This window comes from Meles meles, chromosome 1, assembly GCF_922984935.1.
Source record: "Meles meles chromosome 1, mMelMel3.1 paternal haplotype, whole genome shotgun sequence".
NCBI classification, from domain to species: domain Eukaryota; kingdom Metazoa; phylum Chordata; class Mammalia; order Carnivora; family Mustelidae; genus Meles; species Meles meles.
Genome location: NC_060066.1, coordinates 118,152,044 through 118,176,035, shown reverse-complemented (window position 1 = coordinate 118,176,035; position 23,992 = coordinate 118,152,044). Strand labels below are relative to the sequence as shown.

The 23,992-nt window shown below is 38.0% G+C and overlaps 1 protein-coding gene across 9 annotated transcripts in view; it reads right to left on the bottom strand.

Moving 5' to 3' along the window:
• PTPN22 (protein tyrosine phosphatase non-receptor type 22) overlaps positions 1-23,992 on the bottom strand; it is a 57,929-nt gene that overhangs the window by 19,753 nt on the left and 14,184 nt on the right. For 4 of the 9 annotated variants that reach the window (XR_006818257.1, XM_046004291.1, XM_046004262.1 and 1 more), the window contains exons 2-13: positions 22,349-22,457; positions 21,951-22,027; positions 21,699-21,794; positions 21,236-21,274; positions 19,210-19,281; positions 19,034-19,093; positions 18,285-18,427; positions 17,708-17,774; positions 16,769-16,846; positions 14,028-14,114; positions 1,201-1,277; positions 285-1,099 (exon numbers count right to left, since the gene is read on the bottom strand). Coding sequence is in view for 8 of the 9 variants with exons in the window: in XM_046004291.1 (XP_045860247.1) it covers positions 285-1,099; positions 1,201-1,277; positions 14,028-14,114; positions 16,769-16,846; positions 17,708-17,774; positions 18,285-18,427; positions 19,034-19,093; positions 19,210-19,281; positions 21,236-21,274; positions 21,699-21,794; positions 21,951-22,027; positions 22,349-22,457 (1,720 nt within the window). In the remaining variant the exon portion in view is untranslated. Of the gene's footprint in view, positions 1-284; positions 1,100-1,200; positions 1,278-14,027; positions 14,115-16,768; positions 16,847-17,707; positions 17,775-18,284; positions 18,428-19,033; positions 19,094-19,209; positions 19,355-21,235; positions 21,275-21,698; positions 21,795-21,950; positions 22,028-22,348; positions 22,458-23,992 lie in introns of those variants that run through there. The other 5 variants (XM_046004273.1, XM_046004305.1, XM_046004315.1 and 2 more) reach the window with 5 other exon arrangements.

Below are 23,992 nucleotides of genomic sequence, written 5' to 3'. Positions count from 1 at the left end.
TGGACCTCTGATAAACATCCTGAGGAATGGGGATTGCCTTCTTTAGGGACACTCTTGCTGGCATAGAGCCTGCCTCCGTTGCTGCCTGTTTCATCAACAATTACATGTTGCTATTTTTTAACTCATCCCATCATGAAAACCCTTGGGGATTTATTTCTTTGAGGAGGAGAAGGAAGGAGGAGAAAGAAGCTGAGAAAGACAAGGGGGAGCATGAGAAGAAACCAAATCTTCTATAGAGACGAGTGAAATCTAGAATGCCATATAAACTTCAAAAAAAAACTTACCTACTACTGCTGTCTCTGGGTTCGGAGAGGGGTATTCGGTTGGAGGACTCAGTGCTAAAGAATCACGTGAATTATAAGAAGAAAAGAGGGTTGTAGAAGATGCTGGCAATGAGGAACAAGGCAAAATGTTTCCATCTGGCTTCTCAGGTAAATCAAGAGACATCTTAGAACCAGCACTACTAGGAGACAATGATAAGAAATAAGGATCTTCTACAGACATGTAAGAATATACACGAAGAGGCTGAGAGTCCTGCCCCTTTGCAACAGAGGCGCTGCACATTTGGGGCTGAGAGTCTGATGGCAGTGAGTAATTCTGTTCTGCCAAAGAAGCGTGCCTCACTTTTTGAGCCTGCTCGAGATGAGAGCTATGGGGTTGAGATTCCAAACAAGAAACATTTTCCTTGATGTCCAACTCCTCGGTGTCTGTCTGTTGTATCAGCTCAAAGGGCGTTGATTTGGTCCGTATTATCGGCGCCTTTGAATTAAAATACCTTCCTGCCATATCGGCAGCTTTAGAATTTGGACACGCTCCAAACAAAATGGCACTCCAGTCTAAACTCTGATGCTTCTGAAGAGGCTTCCCAGCTATTGGAGACGCCTTGGTCTCCCAATGCGTGGTTATGTCAGCATTTTTGTTACAACTACAGTTTAGCTCCAAAAGGTCAAAAGCACGACTCTGTTCACCACTGTGCAAGGCTAACCTTTCCTTTTCACTTCTGTCAGAAGTCCTGAGGTCAAAAGAAGAAACTTCTGCACTTTTCACCCTTAGCCTTGGTTTGCTCTGTTGTTTCATCATCTCTGCTTCTTTTAAGCTGCTGAAACAAAAACAAAGGAAGGGTAACACCACACCCCAGAGAGGTCTCCTGTTAGCATCACATCAGTGAGACAACACTGGGGTGTGTAAGATTGTACTCACCTTTTTGGTAAATTGGGAGAATAAGACTCTGCTTCTAGAATGGGATTTTGCTTAAGAACGGAATCCTGTGCTCCAATCTTCAAGAGAAATAAGGAAGACATTGGTTTTTAGTGAAGAAATGGCAATATTTTAACATTTCATAAAGTTGAGAAGTTACTTTTCAGAAAACATAAAGATTTAAAATCATTCACAAAGGAGATGAGTTTCCAAAATATTGAGTCCAACAAGAACTTGTTCACGTACCAAGATCAAAGGATTAATAGTGTTATAGAAGCTAGAAAGTGTTCACTTATAGTACCAAATGTGGGACTTTTAACATGTCTTTGGGGGTAACTTTTAAGAACAATCTACCTTCAGAAATGACATCATCTCAACTCTTAAATTACTAAGTGCTTATTAGGTCCTTATACTTATCTTGTTCTACCTCTTTCTTCCTTACCACCTACTAGCTATACTGGTTTTCTTGTCATTCCTTAAGTATACCAAGCTTGTTTTCAATTCCAGCCTTTTACACTTACTGTTCCCGCTGACTGAAATACTCTTACTCCAGATTTTGCATAACTGGCTCTTTCTAAGTAATTATGCTCTACTTAAATGTCACCTGCATAAGGAAATCTTCTCTGACCACTCAACCTAAAATCATACTCCCACACACTTGTCAGCCACTCTTTTTCTTCATAGCAATTATCGCATTATGAAATATGTTATGTAGAATCTTAGATACCACCAATTTGTAAACTATATCCTGAATCTAGAAATGTTTGTATGCATTTTTTAAATGTCATCAACCGTTGTAAGATTCCACCTGTTGTGGGTTTAATTATGACTCTCAAAAAGATATGTTGAAATCTAACCCCTGGTATCTGTGAATGTGACCTTATATGGAAATGAGTCTTTACAGATGTTATTGGTCAAGATGCGCTCATACTGGATTCAGGTGGGCCCTATCACAGTGGCTTGGATCCTTATTAAAAAACAAAACAAAACAAAAAAACAGAGATTCAGAGACATAAAGGGAGAATGCCATGTAATAATGGAGACAGAGATTGGAGAAATGGATCTGCAAGCCAATAAATGCCAAAAATTTCTGGCAAACACCAGAAACTAAGAAGAAACTAGAAAGACTCACTAGAGCCATGAGAGAAAGCATGGCCTTGCTGACACATTGATTTTGGACTTCCTACCTCTAGAACTATGAGAAAATAAAATTTTTTAAAAGAAATATCAGTTGTATGAAGTGTGTTGCATTTAAAATTTAAGATTTTTTTCTTATTTGACAGAATATAGAAGTGCAAAGCAGGGGGACTGGGAGAAAGAGAAGCAGGCTCCTCATTGAACAGGGAACCTGATGAGGGGCTCTATCCCAGGACCCTTGGATCATGACCTAAGCCAAAGGCAGATGCTTAACTGACTGGGCCATTCAGAGGTCCTGAAAATACATTTGTTTTAAGTCCTCCTGAGTTTGTGATATTTGTTACAGCGAATCTGGTAAACTGATAGGAGACTTGAATACCCCACTTTCAATAATGGATAGATCGGACAGAAGATCAGTAAAGAAATAGAGGACAGACATGAACAACACCATAAACCAATTAAATCTAACAGCACATACAGGACAATCCACATTATAACATACACATTCTTCTCAAACTTGTATGGAATATTGTCCTGGATAGACCACATGGTAGGCCACAAAACAAGTCAATAAATTAATAAATAAGATTGAAGTCATATGAACTATCTTTTCTAATTATAATAAATTGACACTAAAAATTAATAACAAAAGGAAAACTAGAAAATTCACAAATGTGTGTAAATTAAACGACTAATGGGTCAGAGAAGAAATCACAACAGAAATTAGAAAATATTTAAAAGTGAACAAAAACACAACATATCAAAATGTATGAGATATAGTGAAAGTGATATTCAGAGGGAATTTATAGCTATAGATGCCTACTCTTAAAAAGAAAGATTTTGGGTGTTACACTATATGTTAATTAATTGAATTTAAATTTTAAAAAAAGAAGAAAGATCTCAAATCAATAACTTTGCTTTAAACCTAAGGAACTAGGGGAAAAAACCAAACTAAACCAAAAGCTAGCAGAAGGAAGGAAATATTAAAGATTAGGGCAGATATAAATGAAGTAGAGACTAAGAAAACAATGGAGAAAATCAACAAAACCAAAAGTTAATCCCAGGAAGAGATCAATAAAAGTCACAAACCTTAGTTAGATTGACTAAGGAAAAAAGAGAGAAGACTCAAATTACCAAAATCTCAAATTATAGAAATAAAAATGGGTACATTACTATCAATTTTACAGAAATAAGAAGTATTATAAGACAATAATGTGAACAATTGCACACCAACAATTTGTACAACCTAGATGAAATGGACAAATTCCTAGATACACATGATCAACCAAACTGATTCAGGAAGAAATAGACCTACAACTAGTAAGTAGACTGAATCAGTAATCAAAAGACCTTCTGACAAAGAAAAGCCAGGACCAGATGGCTTCATTAGTGAATTCCACCAAATCTTTAATGAAGAAATAATGACAGTCTTCCACAAACTCTCCCAAAAAATTAAATAGGAGAGGATACTCGCTAAGTCACACTGTGACACCAGCATTGCCCTGATACCATGGCCACACAAAGATACTACAAGAAAAAGAAAACTATAGATCCATATCACTTTATGATTATTGATGCAAAGTCCTCAACCAAATATTCCATATTCAGTATCATATTGAATCAGTAGAAGAAGAAGGAAGAAGGAAGGAAATATTAAAGATTCAGTATCATACTGAATTCAGCATCATATTAAAAGGATTATATACCGTGACAAAGGGGGATTTATTCCTGGAATGCAAGGATTGTTCAACATAAAAGAATCAATCAATATAATACACCACATTGATAAAATAAAGGGGAAAACTCCCAGGTGAGCATGTCAGTTGACACAGAAGAAAGTCATTTGACAAAATTTATGATAAAAACAACAATCCAGACTAAACAGAGAACTCCTCTAAGACTCAACAACAATAACAACAACAAAACCCAGTTCAAAAATGGGCAAAGGACTTATATACAATGTTTATATACAATGGCCAATGAGCACATGAAAAATTCTCAACGTCACTAATCAGGGAAACACAAACCAGAACCACAGTGAGATACCACTTTATACCCATTGGATGGTTACCATAAACTAGCAAACAAACATAGAAAATAAAAAGTGTTGCTAAAATATGGAGAAATTGGAACCTTGTACATTGCCAGTGGGGATGTAAAATGGGGCAGCTGCTATAAAAAACAGTATGACAGTGCCTCAAAAAATTAAACATATAATTATCATGTGAGGAGAACCTGACTGGCTTGGTCAGAATAGCTTGTGACTCTTGATCTCAGGGTCATGAGTTCAAACCCCAGGTGGAGTGTAGAGGTTACTTTAATAAATATTTAAAAAAAAAAAAAAAGAAGAAGAATCATCACATGACCCAGCATTTCCACTTCTGCATATATACCCCAAAGAACTGAAAACAGGAACACAAAAAGATATTTACACACTCAAGTTCTTAGCAGTATTATTCATAATAGCCAAAAGGTGGAAGTAAACCACCTATTAACCAATGAATGAATGGAGGAACGAAATGTGGCATATGATGGAATATTATTTAGCCTTAAAAAGGAAGGAAATTCTGATACATTATGACATTGATGAATCTTGAGGACATTATGCTAAGTGAAATAAGACAGACACAAAAGGACAAATATCATGTGATCCCACTGATAAGAGGTACCCAGCATAGTCAAATTGATAGACACAGATGGTAGAATAGTGGTTGCCAAAGATGGCGGAAGAGCAGAAAGGAATGGGAAACTATAAAAGGTATAAAGTCTATTTTTCCAGGTAAAAATAATTCTGGAAATGGATGGTGGTGATACTTGCACAATATTAATGTTCGTAGTATCATTGAACTAACACATAGAATTAGTTAAGGTGGGTCTACGGCCATACCACCCTGAACACGCCCGATCTCGTCTGATCTTGGAAGCTAAGCAGGGTGGGGCCTGGTTAGTACTTGGATGGGAGAATTAGTTAAGGTGGTTAAATTTATGTGTATCTTACCACAGTTTTTTTAAAACATTTTATTTTAGGGAGAGAGAGTGCACATTTACATGTGCAAAGGGGATAGGAGCAGAGGGGGAGAGAGAGGAAAAGAGAATGAATTTCAAGCAGACTCTGTGCTGAGCATAAGCCTGATGGGACTTGATCCCACAACCCCAAGATCATGACCTGAGCTGAAACCGAGAGTCAGTGCTCAACTGACTGAGCCACCCAGGTGCCCCTATTTTACCACAACTTAGAAATTTTGAAAAAAAAAGTAGGCAAAGGACTTGAATATATTTTTGTCTGAAGAAGTTATGCAAATGACCAATAAGCACACAAAGATATGATGCCCAACATCAACTAATCATTAGGGAAATGCAAATCAAACCCAAATTCACACCCATTAGGATGGCTATTATCTAAAAAACAAAGCAAAAACCAAAAACCAGAAAATGTCAAGTGGTGGCATGGATGTGGAAAAATTGAAACTCTTATGAATTGTGAGTGGGGATGTAACATTTTGCAGCCACTGTAAAAAAAAAACAGTATGGCAGTACCTTTAAAAACTAAACCTAGAATTACTGTATGATCCAGAAATTTCTGGGTTCTTCTGGGTATATATCCCAAAGAATTTGAAGTAGGGACTTCAACAAATACTGGTACACCAATTTTTTAGAAGATTTTATTTATTTATTTGATAGTGAGAGCACACAAGCAGGGAGAGAGGCAGACTCCCCACTGAGCAGGGAGCCCAATGCAGGACTCCATCCCAGGACCTTGGGATCATGACCTGAGCTAAAGGCAGACACTTAACCAACTGAGTCACCTAGGTGCCCCTGCACACTAATTTTTATAGCAGCATTATTCATAATAACCAAAAGGTGGAAACAATTCAAGTGTCAATTGGTGGATGAATGAATAAGCAAAATGTGGGATATACACACAATAAATATAATGCAACCATAAAAAGGAATGAAATTCTGATGCATACTAAAGAAAAAAAAAAGATGAACCTTAAAAACACGCCACATGAAATAAGCCAGATGCAAAAGAATAAATACATGATTCCACTTTTATGATGCACCTATAATAAGCCATTTTATAGAGACAAAAAGTAGAATAGAAATTGCTAGGGGCTGTTGTAGGAAGCATGGAGAGTTTCAGTTTAGGATGATGAAAAATTTCTAGAAATAAATAGTAGCGATGGTCATGCACATAGCGAAGGTACTCACTGCCACTGCATTGTACACTTAAAAATGGGTAAGGTGGTAATTTTTTCCACTGAGATACAATGATATATTTGACTACAACAGAAAATATGAGTGGGGGAAGTGTTTCCTCCTCCTATTTTCTGGTATAGATAGTGTAAAATTCATGGTAATTCTTCCCTAAACATTTGGCTAGAATACTCAAATTATGTGGGCCTGGAGACTTCTTTTTTGGGAGTTTTAAAATTACAAGTTCCATTTCCTTGACTGTTATAGGGCTATTCAAATGATCTATTTCATTTTGAGTAAGCTGTGGTAGTTTGTGTTTTATGAGGAAGCAATCCATTTTGTCTAAGTTGTAAAGTGTTCATGTGTCCAGTTCATACTATATTACTTTATTATCCTTTGATACCTACAGAGACCCTAGGGCTCTCCCATTTCACTCCTGATATCAGTCATTTCTATCTTTTCTCCTCAGCAGTCTTCATAGAAGTTTTGTCGACTTTATTGATTATTTTGGATCTTTTTTTCACTGTTTTTGTGTTTTCAGTTTCATTGATTTCTGCTCATTATTTCTTTCCTTCTCTTTTCCTTGAGTTTATTTTGCTCTTTCCCTCTCTTAAAGTGGGAGCTCAGATTGTTGATTTTGAGACTTTTACAGTTTTCAAACGTTTGCATTTAGAGAGCTATAAACCTTCCTCTCAAAACTGCTGTAGCTTTGTCCCACAAATGTCAATATGTTGTATTTTCACTTGTATTCAATTCAATGTGTGCTTTTTCAAAAATTTCCCATGAAATTTCCTCTTTCACTCAATGGATTATTTAGAAGAATATAGTTTGGTTTCCAAGTGTTTGTATCTTTTCCTGTTATGTTTCTGTTATTGACTTCTAGTTTGACTTCATTGTGGTCAGTGCATACATTCTGTATGGTTTCAAATCTTTTTTTAAATGTTTGAGATTATTTTGTGGCATATATGTGTATATATATATATATATATATATATATATATGCTACTATAAACATCAGAGTGCATGAGCCCCTTTGAATCAGTATTTTTTGCTCCCTTATGTTTATATGAATACATGATATATCTTTTTTCCCAATCTTTACTTTAAACCAACCTATGTATTTAAAATATATTTCTTATAGACAGCATATAGTCCGGTTATGTTTTCAATACACTCTGCCAATCTTTTAATTGGTATATTTATACCATTTACATTTAATGTAATTATTGATATGTTAGGGCTTAACTGTGCCGTTTTGTTTTTTGTTTTCTGTTAGTTCTGTTTTTCACTTCTCTTTTCTTTCTCCTGCATTTTTAGAATTTCATTTTGATTTACCTACTGTGTTTTTTAAGGTACACCTTTGTACAGCTTTTGTAGTGGTGGCTCGAGGTATTACATTATATATATGTAACCTATCACAGTCTACAGGTGTTATCATTTCACTAGTTCAAGTACAGAAACTTCTCCCTTTACATTTCCTAACCCTTTCCTGTTTATAATATAATTGTCTTAAATATTTCCTCTAATACATTTAGAACTACATCAGACTGCATAATTTTTGCTTCTATCATCAAACAATTTAGAAAACTCAAAAAGAAAAAGAAAACCTATTACATTTACCCATGGTTTTCCTTATCATGTTCTCCCTTTCATCACTTCCTTTCTGCTTAGAAAAGTTCCCTTGTCATTTTTTTAAAACATAGGTCTACCAAACTAATTTTCTTAGTTTTTTGTCTGTTTGTTTTTCATCTGAGAATGTCTTGATTTCTTCTTCATTCCTGAAGGATATTTTCACTTGGTATGGGATTCTGGGTTGTCATTTATTTTTTTTCAGCACGAAGACATATTGTTTTACTTTCTTCTGGCTCCCATGGTTTCTTTATTTTTTTTTTAAGATTTTATTTATTTATTTGAAGAGAGATCACAAGTAGACAGAGAGGGAAGCAGGCTCCCTGCTGAGCAGAGAGCCCGTTGTGGGACTCGATCCCAGGACCCTGAGATCATGACCTGAGCTGAAGGCAGCGGCTTAACCCACCGAGCCACCCAGGTGCCCTGCTCCCATGGTTTCTGATGACAAATTTGCTATCATTCTAATTGTTTTCTCCCTACTATTAAGATCATTTTTCTATGGCTGTTTTCTAAAACTTTTGTCTTTAATTTTCAGAAGTTTAATTATAATGAGCCTTGAAGTACTTTTTTAACCCTGTGTTTTTTCTCCTCTCCTTCTTGGACTTTGCTGACACAGATGCTAGTTATTTTGTTGCAGTCCCTTAGGTTCCCTAAGACTCTGTTCTTTTTTTCCAGCCTATTTTATTTTTGATGTTTAGATTGGGTAATTCCTATTGTTCTATCTTTTATCTTATTAGTTCTGTTTTTCTGTATGTACCCTGAATTCTGCTGTTGCACTCATCTACTAAGCTATTTTGTTTCAGTTACTATGTTTGTTAATTCTAAATTGCCATTTGCTTCTTTTTTATATCTTCTAGATTTTTTGCTGAATCTTTTTATATTTATTGCTGAGCCTTTCCTTTTTTTATCTTTTTGTTTTAAGATTTTATTTATTTATTTCATGGAGAGAGAGATCACAAGTAGGCAGAGCAGCAGGCAGAGGGAGGGGGGGAAGCAGGCTCCCTACTCAGCAGAGAGCCCTATGTGGGGCTCGATCCCAGGACCCTGAGATCATGACCTGAGCCGAGGGCAAAGACTTAACCCACTGAGCCACCCAGGTGCCCCAGCTTTTTCGTTTTTAAAAAAAATTTAAAGGATGTTTGTAATTGCTCATTGAAGCATTTTTATTGTGGCTACTTTTAAAATTTGGTCAGATAATTCTATCATCTTTATCCTTGTCCTCTACTGATGGTCTTGTTCATTTGGTTTGAGATCTTCCTGGTTCTTGGTATGATGAGTGATTTTCAATTGAAACCTAGATATTTTTGTATTGTTATGAGGCTCTAGATATTAGTTAAACCTTCTGTTTTAGCTAGGTTCTTTTATTGTTAACTACATTCTACAGATGAAAGGGAAGGTGCTGCCTCATTACTGCCTTGTGACTGCCAAGTATATTCTAATTCCACCAGATTCCTCACTGAGTCTTTGTTGACAGCCAAGGGGAGACATTATGGAAGACACTCCCCATGTGGTCTCTACTGATACTGTGGTAAGTGGAGGCCTTATCACTGCTCGATGATGGTGGAAGTCCTAATTCTCTACTAGGCTTCTTCTGACACTACTTCAGTGGGGGAGGCATTAGGGTACCATGTTAGTGTCCAGTAGAAGCTTAGGTTCCCCACGCAGTCTCCAATGACACTACAGGAAACCCTCATTTCAGGCCATTGAGGATGAAAGTCCTACCTCTTTACCTGACCTTCTCTGACATCACTCCAGCATTCTAATACAGTGTTAGAAAGGTGGGAATCTAGGACCCCACTCAGCCTTTACTGACATGCGTGGGTTGAGGGACCACTATTTTCAGTGGTGTTGACTTAAGAAGAGTGGTGATTATCTAAAAGTTTTCTGTCTTGCTGGACTGCCCCTTTTTTGGTCCTTTGGCTAGACAGAGCAAGCTTTTGTTGGGGCTTTTTTGTCTGCATCACTGGCATTTCCAGGTTGTTGACTTCTTCAGTTTCAAGTCTGGGATATATGAGTCAAAAGAAAACTGGAACTTAGCATCATGTCTTTCCTTGGGTCTCAAGGTCCTTCACTGGCCTGTCTTCTTTCTATCTCTCAGAGCCTTCTTATAGTTGTTTTTTTATATAATGCCAATTATATAAAATTATATATATAGTTATATATATAGATATATATAAAACTATATATAGTTTTTCGTTTTTAAAAAAAATTTAAAAGATGTTTGTAATTGCTCATTGAAGCATTTTTATTGTGGCTACTTTTAAAATTTGGTCAGATAATTCTATCATCTTTATCCTTGTCCTCTATTGATGGTCTTGTTCATTTGGTTTGAGATCATTTGGTTTGAGATATATATAGTTTTATATATATCTATATATATATATATAATTATATATATATTTTTTTTCTGGTTGTGCTTAGTTCAACCAGAAACACACACACACACACACACACAAAAGTATGTCTACTTGATCTTTTCCAGAAACAGAAGTCCTCTTTATTGAACTATAACGAATTCTTTCTGTGAGAGTTTGAACTGTGTTCTTATGTTCCCATCTACTGACAAGGGCCCACTCCAAACAACCCAGCAGGAGCCATGACACTGCTACGGGACTAAATTTGAGTATTGGCATTTCCTGAAACCTAAATAAAATATCAGCCCACATACTCCAGTGACATATCAAAAGAATATTTTTTGTTCAAGAAGGGTTAATTCTAAAATACAGGGACAGTTTGACGTTAACAAATCCAATGGTGTGACTATATTAATACATCAAAGGAGAAATCCATGTGCTCACTCCATTAATGCAAAATATGCAATTGACGTAATTCAACATTCTTTCTCTAAAATTTTCCTAATAAAATAGAAATCAGTGAATACTCTCTTTAAACTATTGAAAAACAATAGTCCAATTTATAATTGCACCAAAATGAATAAGATACCTAGGAATAAATTTAACCAAAAAGGTGAAAGACATTGATTAAAGAAATTGAAGATGACACAATGAATGGAAAGATATACCGAATAACTAATATTCTTTTTTTTAAAAGATTTTATTTATTTATTTGATAGAGAGAGATCACAAGTAGATAGAGAGGCAGGCAGAGAGAGAGAGAGAGGGAAGCAGGCTCCCTGCTGAGCAGAGACCCCCCGATGTGGGACTCGATCCCAGGACCCTGAGATCATGACCCGAGCCAAAGGCAGCGGCTTAACCCACTGAGCCACCCAGGTGCCCAGAATAACTAATATTCTTAAAATGTTCATACAACCCAAAGCAATGTACAGATTCAATGCAATCCTTGTCAAAATACCAAGAGCATTTTTCACAGAGCTAGACAAATAATCTTAAAATTTGTATAGAACTACAAAAGACCTCAAAGAGTCAAAGCCCAATCTTGAGAAAGAAAACAAAGCTAGATGTATCACAATCCCAGATTTCAAGCTATATTTCAAAGCTAAAGTCGTCAAAACAGTATGGCACTGACACAAAAATAGACACATAGATCAATGGAACAGATAAAGAGACCAGAAAGAGACCAACATTTATATGATCAATTAATCCATGACAAAGGGGTGAGAATATACAATGGGATGGGGCCCCTGGGCGGCTTAGTTTTTGAGTGTCTGCCTTTGGCTCAGGTCATGATCTTGGCATCCTGGGATTGAACTGCTGAGCAGTCGGGCTCCCTGCTCAGCAGGGAGTCTGCTTCTGTCTCTGCCTCTCCCCCTGCTTGTGCCCTCTCTCTTACTCTCTCTCACTCTGTCTCTCAAATAAATAAATAAATAACTTTTAAAAAAGAATATACAATGTGGAAATGACAGTCTTTTCAGTAAATGGTGTTGAGAAAACTGGACAGCTACATGCAAAAGAATTAAACTTGACCATTCTCTTATACCGTACACAAAAATAAACTCAAAATGGATTAAAGACCTAAATGTGAGACCTAAAACCGTCAAAATCCTAAAAGAAAACATGGGTAATTTCTTACAGTGATCTCTTGGACATTGACCTTAGCAACATATTTATGGATATGTCTCCTCAGGCAAAGGAAACAAAAGCAAAAATAAACTATGGAGACTATATCAAAGTAAAAACTTCTTCACAACAAAGGAAATAATCAAGAAAACAAAAAGACAACCTACTGAATGGAAGAAGATGTTTGTAAATAATATATCCATAAGGAGTTAATATCCAAAATATATAAAGAACTTGTATAACACAAAACAACAAAATCTTATTAAAAAATGGGCAGAGGGCATGAATAAACATTTTTCTAAAGAAGACAGGCAGATGGCCTGCAGGCACATGAAAAGATGCTCAACATCACTAGTCATCAGGGAAATGCAAATCAAAACCACAATGAGATATCACTCTACACCTGTCAGAATGGCTAAAATAAAAAGCACAAGAAACAAGAGTTAGAGGAAGTAAAGAAAAAGGAACCCTCGTGCACTGTTGGTGAGAATGTAAATTGGTGCAGTCACTATGGAAAACAGTATGGAGGTTCCTTAAAAAATTAAAAATAAGACTACCATTTGATCCAGTAATCACACTACTGTGTATTTACACCAAAAATACAAAAACACTAGTTTCAAGAGACATATGCACCCCTATGTCCATAATCACCTTTATCATTTAACCTTGATATGGGAATACTGGCTAATAAAACATATATAAATGGGATATAAATAACAATTTCTGACAAAACTATACTCTTATTTCCATGTCCTTCTCCCATATTGTTTTTCCCTTGAAGCTGACACTGACGAGGATTGCTTAGTCCATTTCAAACCTCAAAAGTTTTTCTGGGGGCGCCTGGGTGGCTCAGTGGGTTAAAGCCTCTGCCTTCAGCTCAGGTCATGATCTCAGGGTCCTGGGATGGAGCCCTGCATCGGGCTCTCTGCTCCGCAGGGAGCCTGCTTCCTCCTCTCTCTCTGCCTGCCTCTCTGCCTGCTTGTGATTTCTCTCTGTCAAATAAATAAAATATTTAAAAAAAAAAGTTTTTCTGGCTTTCCTTCCCCATGATTCAACATTTGACTGACAGGAGTTATGACCAGAATCATGTCTTATATTATTTTGTATTCCTAATACTAGGTAATATTAGTATTAATAGTATTAGTAGATACTACGTAGTATCCTAACACTGGGTAGAAGGTCCTCAGTGAATATTTTCAGATTAAGAATCCAAAACATGATATTAAAAGTTAAATGAATAAGTATATGTTACAAAACACACCCTTCAAAGGTAAATCAGTAATCTTATCTCCTTAAAGTTTGTTCAGAACCTAATACTTTGTGACTTCACAGTTAGGGTTTGATTTATCAATTTTTGTGATGTGACCAAAATAGCATATCCTAGAATACTCAGTATTTCTTAATTGGAATTTGGTTAAATCATAATCGTTTTTATACCAAAGACCCTCAGCTAAAAATTCCTCTGCATATTCTAAAATATTCCCAAAATTTGATGAGACATATGCAATCAAAATGAGGCTAAAGAACCCTGAAAAATCACATCAGTTTTCAACTATGATTTCACTTTGTAACTATCACTCTCACTTTTAACTCACCACACAGCTATTAGACCTGGGAACAGAATAGACACTTGCCCTGTCACTCACTCCTATTATTTCTAAATTTAGCTGAAAATTGTATACAGTAGGTTAACCAAAAGATTCGTTTTCTGAGTTGAAGTACTTCAATTAATCAGTCCTTCTCCACAGGAGATTTGCAGTATAACCCCATGTGCCCCTGACATTCCAATTCAGTTTTGGTAATAAATCATTAGTCCTATAATTGATCTGTGATCCCTTGACCAAAATAAAACATGAAAAAAAAAGACAAAATGTCAAGTTTAATGTTTACCTCTGTTGCCGAGTGTTGATCCCTAATAACATCCATCTGTCTCTTAAATAGTTCTAATACAGCCTTGTAGACCAGTCCATACTGTTCCTGAAGAGCATCACAAACCAAAATAAATGAAAACAAACAAGAAACTTGGTGAACCACAGAACCAGAGTTCAGGAGTGTGAACATCAGTCAAACCCTAGTACAGCAGACCTGAAAAGACCATCAACCAGTTTCATTGTAATGCCCTTACGTTTGTGAAGCCCATTTCGGATTGCAAAGCACTTGCAGGCTACTAGAAATAGCTAAATATTTGATCTTCTCCCTCTAAATATACAAGGGCCTTCCAGCATGTATGTTCCGACCCCACTTTCTCACTTATCTTCCCCCGCACCATCATCCCTCCAATTTTGCTTTCCTGGCTCACAGTTTAAACGTTTTATCTGATCCTGGATGCATTTTTTGGTCAGGCACCTTCATCTTTTCTGGGAAAAGGGAGGTAGATTGGGGTCAATGGGTAGATACAGAGCTTCAATATATATTCTTCACTTGACTCTGACAATTTATCTCTAAAGCAGGTAGGCTATTATCCCTGTTTACACTTCGTACAAGGTTGTTCAGCCATGATTTCCAGACTTGGATTCGAACCTGGGTCTTCTGACCCTTAGTTTAATATACCTAGATCAAGCTGCTGACATGCTCTCCTAGCGAAGACACCAAAAAAAAGTAGACCACCCAAGAGAGTCTGGAAATTTGTGCCTGTGAAAGGATTTCACTGTCGAGAAATGACCACGCCACCCTTAAAGGGCCGTGCAGGTGGGGGTGTGGTTCTGCCATGAGACCTGCTCTAGCACTTGATTTTGGAGCTACTTTTCATCTGAAAGAGCCTCAATGGGGTTTCCCTAGCACATCACACAGTACAAATAAAGCATAACTTTTACCAATTATAATTTTAGCAGGAGAACCATACAGAATCTGCATCACCCCACACATCTGTTGGTACACTCTCCCATTTTTTTAAGAAAAGGAAAGTCAGACAGGAAGTGATCAGCTGGTTACAGTGCTATTTCCTGGTGAGAGTGGTGTCAGAAAAAGTAGCGACAACTGGTAAGGGATTTGTTCAGCTAGTTGTTGATAATGTTGATTAACATGTGAAAGCTAACCAGAAATCGTTTCCTCTGTCTTCCGACCTTTACAAGGAGGCCGGAAATGGACTTTCTCTGAAATGAAGTAGGGTTTTATTGATTGATTCATACTACAATGTAATATTAGACAACCGGGTTGCATACTTCCTGGGGTCTTTAGACATGTATATGGATCAGCCTGCTTTTAAGTCTGGTGGCACTAATCCAGCCAACGCTTTTACTTCACAGAAACTTTTTCCTTCAGGTTGAATATAGAAAACACCTACAGTCGACGCATGAAAAAAAATTTTTTTCCACTAGCTATTAGTGGAAAACCTACGTGGGCCAAACAGAAGGCTTATATTACAATAGCTCTTCATTTTTTCCCCTCAATTCACAAATGTCAGATGAAAATATCTAAAGTGCCACTGTCAGTAATTTCACCTCCAAGTCTATGTGCAAGTTCGTGTGTAAGTGCTTTTAACACTTCAGGGTCTTACCACTTAAGCAGTAGAAAGTAGTTCTAACAAATTATGTAAAAACATCTGTTACTTCTATCAACAAATGCTTGGTGAGTGAATGAATGGGTGAAAGCTAAACTCCATCTTAAAGATGGAGACCATTTTATTAGAAATGTGGGTAAAATTTTTGGTGTAGAATTCTGGGTGAAATTAATATTGTAGAGAGTGAGAGTTCTGTCCTGAAGTGTTTCATCTAGGAGGTGGAACTTGAGCGGGAGAGGAGAGAACAAAGCAGGAGAAGAGCATTCCTAACAGAGTGAACGAGAGTGAGCACTTTGGGGTAGATGAAAATGTTGTGATAGGTATGTAACCTTATTATAGTACGGTTATAATCATGGTTTTTTAAGTATGCATACAATAAGGATCAGGAGCGACTACAAAACAATAGTAATTGTGGCTATCTCTAGGTGACAGGAGTATGATTGCTTTTATTTTTAACTTTCTTCAAGTCAAAATATGAGTATACAGACTGACTGCACTCTCAGGATTCTGTTACCACTTCCTGAAGTAGAAATAACAAATCTCTGAGGCGCCTGGGTGGCTGAGTGCGTTAAAGCCTCTGCCTTCGGCTGAGGTCAGGATTCCAGGGTCCTGGGATCCAACCCCACTCAGGCTCTCTGCTCAGCAGGGAGCCTGCTTCCCCCAACTCCCCTGCCTGCCTCTCTGCCTACTTGTGATCTCTGTCTGTCAAATAAAATAAATAAATAAATCCTTAAAAAAAAAAAAAAGAAATAACAAATCTCTGATTTTTCTACAGTTTCAGAAGTGAATTACTGCTATAAAACTTTAAGTTAACCTGACCTCTTTCTTTCTAATAAATCAAACAGCTTGTGAAATTTTTTCAACATCCTTTATAACAAATATTACATTCGTTTTTTAATATTTTCTGCATAGACAGTAAAATACAAGGAATGAAAGGAATTTGACCCAAGGCAAAGGATACAGGGGAAAAATGATCTATTCAGAGTTGAGGAAATGCAAATGGGCTAGTGCTCCTAAGAGGAAATTGGTAGTATAGATAGGCAGTCAGCTGTTTTGGGTTGCCTTACTATTGAATAGAGAGATACAGCAAGACTGAGACACATGTTATGATCCATTCACCATAGTTGCATACCTGAGTTTGAACAAATGAAGGTCTTTGTGTTCGCATTTCCTGGATCAAACTAAAAACACTGAAGTTCTCTGGAAGTATCTATCAAATAAAAGGGGGAAAAAAACTTACTCCTTTGTTCCTTTGCTTTGTTAAAAAATTATTATTTTATTTATTTAATATCAAATATTATTTAATATTTAATAAATTACTATTATTATTGACAAGACTGGTCTTGTCACTCCCATGATATCTGCTCTCCTAACAGAAGATAATATCCAAAAAGAATGCATTTTTTAAATGAATGAGGTTTCTCATCACTTGCGTCATGATTTAGAGCCTGGTATTTTCCCCAGAAAAGACTGAAGAAACTCTCGGGCATGATTTCGCATGGGGTGATCAAATGTCTGAAGTTAAAAATATAATGAGGGAGAAGACTCAGATGAGGAAGCATGAGAATTTTATGAAATAAAAGAAATCGGCAGATAGATTTCAAGCCCGTGTTTCAAAGTTCCCACTTCCTATTAGACTTTTAAAAATGACTTAGAGATTGGAACACAAAATTTGTGATAGATTCCATCCACTAAGTAGTTTGGATAAAGGAAGGGAATTTAGGGCAGTGATTCTCAAACTACAGCATGCCTTAGAAGCACCAGGAGAGCTTGCTGGTTTCCCCCTCACCCCCCCACCTCCGTAGTTTCTGCTTCAACCCATCCAAAGGCCCCGCCCAAGGTTTTGCATTTCTAACAAGTTCTCAGGTGATGCCAATCCAATGCTGCTTGCCTGGGAACCAACTTTGAGAACCACCAACCTAGGGCCTAATTTAAGCATCTGACAGAGTGGGTCTACAGTGAATATTCTAGAAATGAGTCATGGAGATAGATGTTTGGAAGAACTAAACAATTCCTAGGTCTGAAAGTAGCAGGGTAAGTAGACAGGAAGTGCCTGCGGAGAGAAACTCACCCCATCTTTTAGCAACATCCAGGTATAATCAATAGCACAGATAACACCAGTCCTTCCACAGCCGGCACTGAAATGGAAGATCACCTGAGCACGTATAGTTGTAGAGGGTGGGTCATTGACAGTAGCTGGGAAATGTTACCAGCGGATTGGGGGAGAAGAAACCTAGAGGCAATGAAATGTTCCAAAGCACCCCCCTTTTCCCAGAGCATGTTTGTCAGTTGCCATATGCCCACATGAACCTCAGGACAGATCCTAGGTGACTTCTCTTAACAAGAGTCTCTAGATCTGCACTGTTCCCAAGTAACTTGTCAGAAAATATTAATTTAATGCTCAGATTGAATTTATTATGATTTGGTTTTGCTATGGACCTTGCTCTTTCAATCACTCTCATTTCTAAGCTTTGTTCCTTTCTCATCAACTGGAAAAAGTGAGACTAGGATCAGGAACCTACATCCTACATGCTTGTACCACCTTAAATTCCAACAGAGTCTGTCTTCCTTCAGGTACAGCAGGAGTCCTGGCCACACTGTGACATTTGGTTTGTTTGGGGTGGTAGGTTCATAGAACAGCATCTTACCTGCAGTGAATGCATATGGGAACACTGACATCCTCTTGGTAAGAACGTACATCCCAGATGAGCTCAAGAATAGGGTCTATGGATGAAGGCACATCATGGTCTGGCCAATTCTTGTAATGAAACTGGTAGATAGTTCGAGTTTCCTATAAAGAGGAAGTAGCCAGAATAAAAGGAGAGTTCAGTGTCAGGACCCCACCTCATTCTACCACAAGATTATTCTGACTTCCTAAGTAGCATCTCTGTCCTGTTGGCAATTTATGCTGCTTTCTTCTCTACAGGCCTCTAGGGCCTATGTGCCTTCTGAGAACAATTGAAAGTGATTTCAGGTAACTGATTATTGGTCTGTCTCTATCCGCCCCACTCACAAGAGGAGGTAGATATTAAGATAATCCAAACCAGAGCTTCCCAACTGGTGTGCTTCACCGGTTCAAGTGGGTCACAGTCATGCTGATATAGTAAACCCCTTTGCCATAGAGAGACTGGGCAACATGAGCTCTCAAGGTGGTTCCCAGCTTCTATTCACCACATAGCCTCTATTCATCCTACATATATTATCATTTTATAAGTGTGCCGTGGTGTGTAGTAGATTGGGGAGAAGGGATTACATCAAAGGTCTCTTTTGCATATGAAGATTGATGGAGAACCTCAAGGGCCCCACCACTCCTACTGTCTTGTGGCCAGCCTGAGTCACATACGTATGTATTTGCCACCGTGGGCTCTTGAGGTTACCACTCCAGGTCTATACTTACACTATTGAACTTGGCTTTTAGAGTCCTGATTATGTAATCGGATTTTCTATTTTCAGCTTCCTAAGAAGTAAATTAAAATATTAGTTATTTCAAAGACTAATGTTCAAAAACTAGTCTCTATAAAGTAGACCCTGGAGCATCTGCTCAGCCATAACGGAAACAGGCATCATACTCACACAGGATATGGAGAAAGGGCCAACTTGCCGCGGTAGCTCTCCTGGCTCAGTCCAGTAGCGCTCACACTTTTTCTGTTGCACAAAGCAGAATGTCATGACTCCCCTCCAGATATTCTAGTCTCTTCTGGGTAACAAAATCCACTTCCTCATTCAGAAGCAAATTCACAAATTCAGCTCTGTGTCCTTTACCTTAGGTTAGGACCATCCCCAACATCATGGTCTGGAATCTCCAAGGATGGGAAAAACACTAAAGGATATATCAGTTTCAGACTTCCTAGAAGTCTGAAGAAGTAGAAATAGGGAGGTGACCTTTTCAGTACAGTAGTCCCACCTTACCCACAGCTTTATTTTCCATGGTTTTAGTTACCCATGGTCAACCGTGGTCTTTCAGTTACCTATAGTCCAGGATGTATTGTTGGAAGATCAGTAGTAGCCTAACCCTATGTTGCAACACCTACGTCATTCCCCTCACTTCATCTCATCACGTAGACATCTGATCATCTTACATCATCATCATCAGAAGGGTGAGTACAGTACAAGAAGATATTTTGAGGAAGAAAGAGAACACATTCACCTACCTTATAGTACATTGTTATAATTGCTCTACTTTAGTATTGTTGTTGTTAACTCCTACTGTGCCTATTCCCAAATTAAACTTTACCATGGGCATGTATGCATAGAAAAAAACATAGTGTATATAGAGTTTGGAATTATCCTCATGTCAGGCATCCACCCCAGGCATCTTGGAGTGTATCCCACATGAATAAGGGGGACTACTGTATTTCGAAGGGATTAACAGAGATCATGTCTACTAAAGCAAAGCTGTACAAGCCAAGTGAAAGCTTCTTTTTTTGTTAAAGATTTTATTTATTTGAGAGAGGGTACAAGGAAGGAATGGGGAGGGGCAGAGGGAGAGGGACAAGCAGACTCCCCATTAAGCAAGAAGCCCAACTGAACTCTGCAGGGGCTCGATTCCAGAACCCTGAGATCGTGACCTGAGCCAAAGGCAGATGGTTAACCAACTGAGCCACCCAGGCACCCCCGAAAGCTTGGTTTTAACTGGAATTATGAATATCAACAGGAGGTAAGAAGAGTGCTATTCAATAGAAACATAATGTGAGCTACCCAGGCAGTTTTCTAATAGCCACATTCAAAAATGAAAAAAAATGAGGTTAATTTTAATAATCCATCTTAGCCAGTATATTAAAAAAAACATGTAATCAATAGAAAACAGATATTCAATATTTGACATTTGTCTCGGTCTTCAAACCCAGTGTGTATTTTATATTGACAGCGCATATCAATATCTTAAATTACCATTGGAAACATTTTATTTCCATTTAGAGGTCATCAAGTGTATGGTTGAAAAAGATTCACATACCCAAGTTGTTCCAGACACCAAATTGGAAAACCGAGTTTTTAAAACTTAAACTCACTAAAATAAAAGGAAATAAAAATTGAGTTCCCTGAAACTAGCCGTATTTCAAGGGCTCGATAATCACATGTGGCCAGTGGGTGTCATGTTAGACAACATGGGGTTAGAAGGGCTGACTGCCAGTTAAAAGTGCCTGATTAATAAAAGTGGGAAAATGAATGGTTACTTTAAAAGCATATCTTGGGGTGCCTGGGTGGCTCAGTGGGTTAAACCTCTGCCTTCAGCTCAGGTCATGATGTCAGGGTCCTGGGATCGAGCCCCACATCAGGCTCTCTGTTCAGTGGGGAGCCTGCTTCCCCTCCTTTCTCTGGCCGCTTCTCTGCTTACTTGTGATCTCTCTCTCTCTGTCAAATAAATAAGTAAAATCTTTTTTTAAAAAAGCATATCTTATCTTTACTTTAAAATAGAGAGTCTACTGGGAAAGTGGACAAAAGGAGTTCTTAGGTGTGAAAAGGGAGTCACTTGGTGTTCTCAAACTGACAGTTAATAAGATGAGGATAATTTTAAAGTAGGCACAATTAAGGAAAGTTCTGCGACCAACTTTCCCCCTTCTCTTTCCTTTATCTTTAGGTCCACCAGAAAGCGACTCACCTTCCCCATCTCAAACTCCATGCATGCCATAACAATGACCTGGGGGGATGAAATTGATAGAGCATTGATGTAGTTAGAAAGAGCAGTTAACACATGGGTTTCAGGATTATCGTTTGTTTTTTTTTTTTTTTCTGTTTTGTTTTTTAACCCTCAAAAAGAAATCTTTGTAAAAGATAAAATGTCACTCCTGCCCTTCTTTCTGTCCTTACTTCCCTTTTTCCTATTCAAATCAGTAAATTCTTGTTAACAAATGAACCTGTCAAGATATGAACTTTCATTTCCTTGAATACAGGTGACATTGTGATTTTAACAAAAATGTGCCTGAACCCTGAAATTCTAGCGACTTGGCCCCAAAAGGCACCATTCTAATGCAGAGGAAACCTCAATCCCATATTTTGACACCCTGCCCCACTCTATCCCTAACAACTACGGAAGAGAGCCACAGAAACAACTCTGTCCTTACCAGGACACTGTATTCCCAGACCATCCTCCAGAAGTCCAGGAGAGTTGTAGACAAGGGTCCCTGGGTGGCAATATAACCCTTGGGTCCATAAACGCCCTAAAAGGGAACAGAAATTGTGTAGGATGACTACAAGTAGTATCTTCTTCTTCTTGTCTAGTGTCCCTCCACCTTTTTTTTAGGTACCTAGAGAAACATGATCTAGTACCTCGATCCCTTGTTTAGGTACGGGAAAACTATAGAATGCAGGTGTACCTTAATGAAGTTGGCATTGATGTAGTCGGAATCTTCATCCGAGGTTATCAGGGACAGCTCTACTCGGCTGTGATCATCTATAATACAAAAGACAGAGCCAGGATAACTAAAAGGGCTTAGTCAAAGGGCTTACTGTAAGTCAGGACCTAGCACTGTGAATAGCAGATTATTTTTTTTTAAGATTTTATTTATTTATTTGACAGAGATCACATGTAGGCAGAGAGGCAGGCAGAGAGAGAGAGAGGAGGAAGCAGGCTCCCTGCTGAGCAGAGAGCCCGATGTGGGACTCGATCCCAGGACCCTGGGATCATGACTGGAGCCAAGGGCAGAGGCTTTAACCCACTGAGCCACCCAGGCACCCCAAGCAGATGATTTTTAAAGGGAGAAACAAAACTTACAGGGCAAGATATCTTTATATCTGTTTTTCTTGATATTCGTGGGCATCTCAGCCACAGTGGTGGGATAGGTTTTGTCTGCCTTGTACTTGGTGGATTGTCTTTTCAGCTTCTGTAATAAAATTCCAAAAGTTAAATCCTCCTAGGGTACAGAGGGAAGAAGCTATCTCTAGACAGCTTTCCTTCTCTTCTGCACAAACAGTCTGCTTTTGCAACTGGTAACCTCTTCTAGAAGTACCTCCAATTCAGGACAGAGCCCCAGAGCATAAGGTCAGCAGACTTCAGTTTGGAGAAGTGAAAAGATCACACTTAACAGCAGCTGAGCCACAAATAATTAAAACCTACAGGTGAAACTAGCAAATATTTTAAAAGCTAATGTCTTTTTGAAGACAAACTATATGTTCCACACAAACATCAGCTACTAGAAGCTTACCTTCTTTACAGCTACTACAGGACTATTTTAAGTAGAAATGGAACTTAAGCCAAATAAAATCTCTCTATATCTAGCAAAATTTCAAAGATTTCAGTCCCGAAAGCAGTCTTCATATATATATATATATAACCTAAATGGCAAGCCTACCCCTCAACCAAGCAATGTTTAAATAGTATCATATTCTGTTGGTAGAATGTGATCTGGACCAGGCTGGGACTGGCATAATATGGTTCAACAAGATTTCTCAAGATGGTGAAGTAACTCCATGAAATTACTCCCATTTTCCAATATTCTACTATAGACCAGAATTTCGTGTCAGAGAAAATCATAGTCCCTCTTTAGCTCCTTAGGAATCAACCTGGTCCCAGATGTCGTTGAACTCCCTTATCATTTAAAGAAACCGATTTTAATAGAACTGACCTTTGTGAAGCCTTACTCAATCTGAGAAAGAAAAGGGGAAAACATCTGTAATAGCTGACACATGTTTGTTGAACCGAACTATGGAAAATAATTTTCAGTATCTACCCACTATTTAATGGTGCCTCAATCACGTGAAGAGCATTAACTACTTCCTATAGGTCCAATCCCTCAGGATCTACTCAGTCTTCATTTCTTTAACTTCCTTTTTGAAATCTCCTCCTCCCTTGGCCCTTACTAGTCTACATTATCTTGGTTGTCCTCCTTCTTCTCTGCCTTCTTACTCTGCGATACCATATACTCTTAGAGAAGGCCTACCAATGGGAGGGTTTAAAATTCATTTACCCGATTCAAATCAATTATAGTTCCAACCCCAATGGGAGAACTCTCGAATTTCTATACAGAGATTCGATTACCAAGTCCTAGTCCTAAATTCCTGGCCATGTCCTAGACCTTTCCACTTCTGCATCTTATTAGAGTCTCAGACTCCACACACTTCAAACTAAAATCAGCATCGTTCCCACTGTCAATGACACTGGCATTATTTTTATCCCAGGCAACTACACACTGGAAACCGAAAGTCACCTAGGGTTCCCCGCTCCTGACAATCCCCACCTCTAACTGGGTCAGCAAGGTCAACTGATTTTTCCCATGCAGTATCTTGTGTCGACCTTCTTTCCTATGTCTACCACAGGTCCATTCGTTCAGACCCTCTACCTTAAAACTTGAACCGGTCCAGTTGCTTCTTCACTCACCTTCACACTTTTCTCTTTTCTCATTAAAATTCATTAAGGGAC